Source organism: Moschus berezovskii, chromosome 16, assembly GCF_049115385.1.
Source record: "Moschus berezovskii isolate FMDL1 chromosome 16, NW_MosBer_1.0, whole genome shotgun sequence".
Taxonomy (NCBI): domain Eukaryota; kingdom Metazoa; phylum Chordata; class Mammalia; order Artiodactyla; family Moschidae; genus Moschus; species Moschus berezovskii.
In genome coordinates, this window is record NC_142475.1 from 66,254,322 (window position 1) to 66,255,763 (window position 1,442).

The 1,442-nt window shown below is 57.1% G+C and overlaps 1 protein-coding gene across 1 annotated transcript in view; it reads left to right on the forward strand.

The window, feature by feature from the left end:
- The window catches only part of LOC148775264 (carboxypeptidase A6-like), a 70,923-nt gene extending 70,027 nt beyond the window's left edge, over positions 1-896 (forward strand). Inside the window, exons 7-8 of the mRNA XM_088844580.1 lie at positions 188-378; positions 596-896. Coding sequence (XP_088700706.1) covers positions 188-378; positions 596-896 — 492 coding nt within the window. The remainder of the gene's footprint in view (positions 1-187; positions 379-595) is intronic.
- Positions 897-1,442: the final 546 nt, after the last annotated feature.

The following is a 1,442-nucleotide window of genomic DNA, read 5'->3' on the forward strand; positions in this document are numbered from 1 at the left end:
GTTTATGTTGCTGTAAAACTCAAGTTTAATAATGATGCTGGAGAAACGGTTTGTGAAGTGGAATTCAATGGATTCCTGAGAATGTTTGATATGTAAGTGCATGGTGGTCAGTATTCAGTTAAAGGGATGTGTCTTTCCAGCTTCCCTGTATCTTCGTGTGCTGTTTCCTAACCACACCTGTTGCCAGTGGCCACACATGCACACGGGTGCACACCCACAGTCCACCCCTGGGGCGCTGCTGACAGTTCTCTCCCATGGCACACACCTGCTCCCCGCAGGGTCCACCGCCGGCCGAGCTGTGCTGAGGCTCATCCAGAGAGTCCCACCCACGACCCCCATTCCCCTTGTGCTTTTATATCACTTGGGATGCGTGCAAAGGTAAGTGACAAGCCTTTTGCTCTCCATTTCCAAGAAAAGGTAAAAAATGAATAAACAGGTGCAAAACTGACAAGGCATCTGTCCCCGGCGGGTTTGTCTGTAATTAAAAATCACCCAGTCTGAGTTTCGCCCAGTGCAGCTGCCTGCCCCCTGAAACTTTTACAGAGCGCCTGCGTGCTAATAAGAGTGCCAGTTAATTACTTGCAAAATGATTAAGAAATCATACTGGGACAACTGATGGGTCTCGGCAGGGAGCCCATCAGATGTCTCCTAGGCCTCCCACCCCGGGAGCTCCCTGCTGGCTGGCAGTCTCATTCCTGAAGGGTGGCAGTGACACAGCTGGCAGATGGCAGGCTGGGGCTCCGGGCTCAGCCATGGGTCATCAAAGGCCTGCAGAGGTCAAGGCTACCTCCCCATCCCTGCAGGACCACCTCTGCTTATCCTGTTCCCAGCAAGTTTCAGGGCTGCGAGAGGGCCCTGGCACCTTGCTACCCCTCGGCCGCTTCCTGGGACGGTGACCCCTGCCACTCCCCACCAGCCCTCCCCATAAGGCTATCTCCTGCTCTGCTGGGTAAGGGTTGCTGTCAGGGGCTCTGGCAGTGGAACAAGGCTATTTCCTGGGCCTGTGCCTTGAGCCTGCTCATGGGGGTCAGAGGGCACAGCTCCGGGGAGGGCGCCACCCAGACCTGTCCAGGAATGCCTGCCCACCTGCCCAGAGGCTGGGCTGCATCTGAGCTATCTGGTGCCTGGAGGTGAGGGGGGAAGGTAAGGGTGGGGAGGGGGCGGCCCCTGGGAAGAGAGAGACAGCAGGTGGACTGTTGGCTTTGAATTGCACTTGGGGCTCTGCAGAGCTTGCTTTGCCTCCTGCTTTGTTCCTGTCACAGAGGTTGTGAGCGTCTTCCTGCTCCACTCTGCCCTGGGGCTGGTGGGGGGGGCTTGTCCTCACTCCCCGACAGCAAGGCTCAAACCCAGGCTCCCGGGAGGGAGACTTCCTGCCACCCCCATTCTTCCCGAAGACTCTCCAGAGCGGCCCTGAGAAGATGGAGTTAACAGCCACTCCGCAA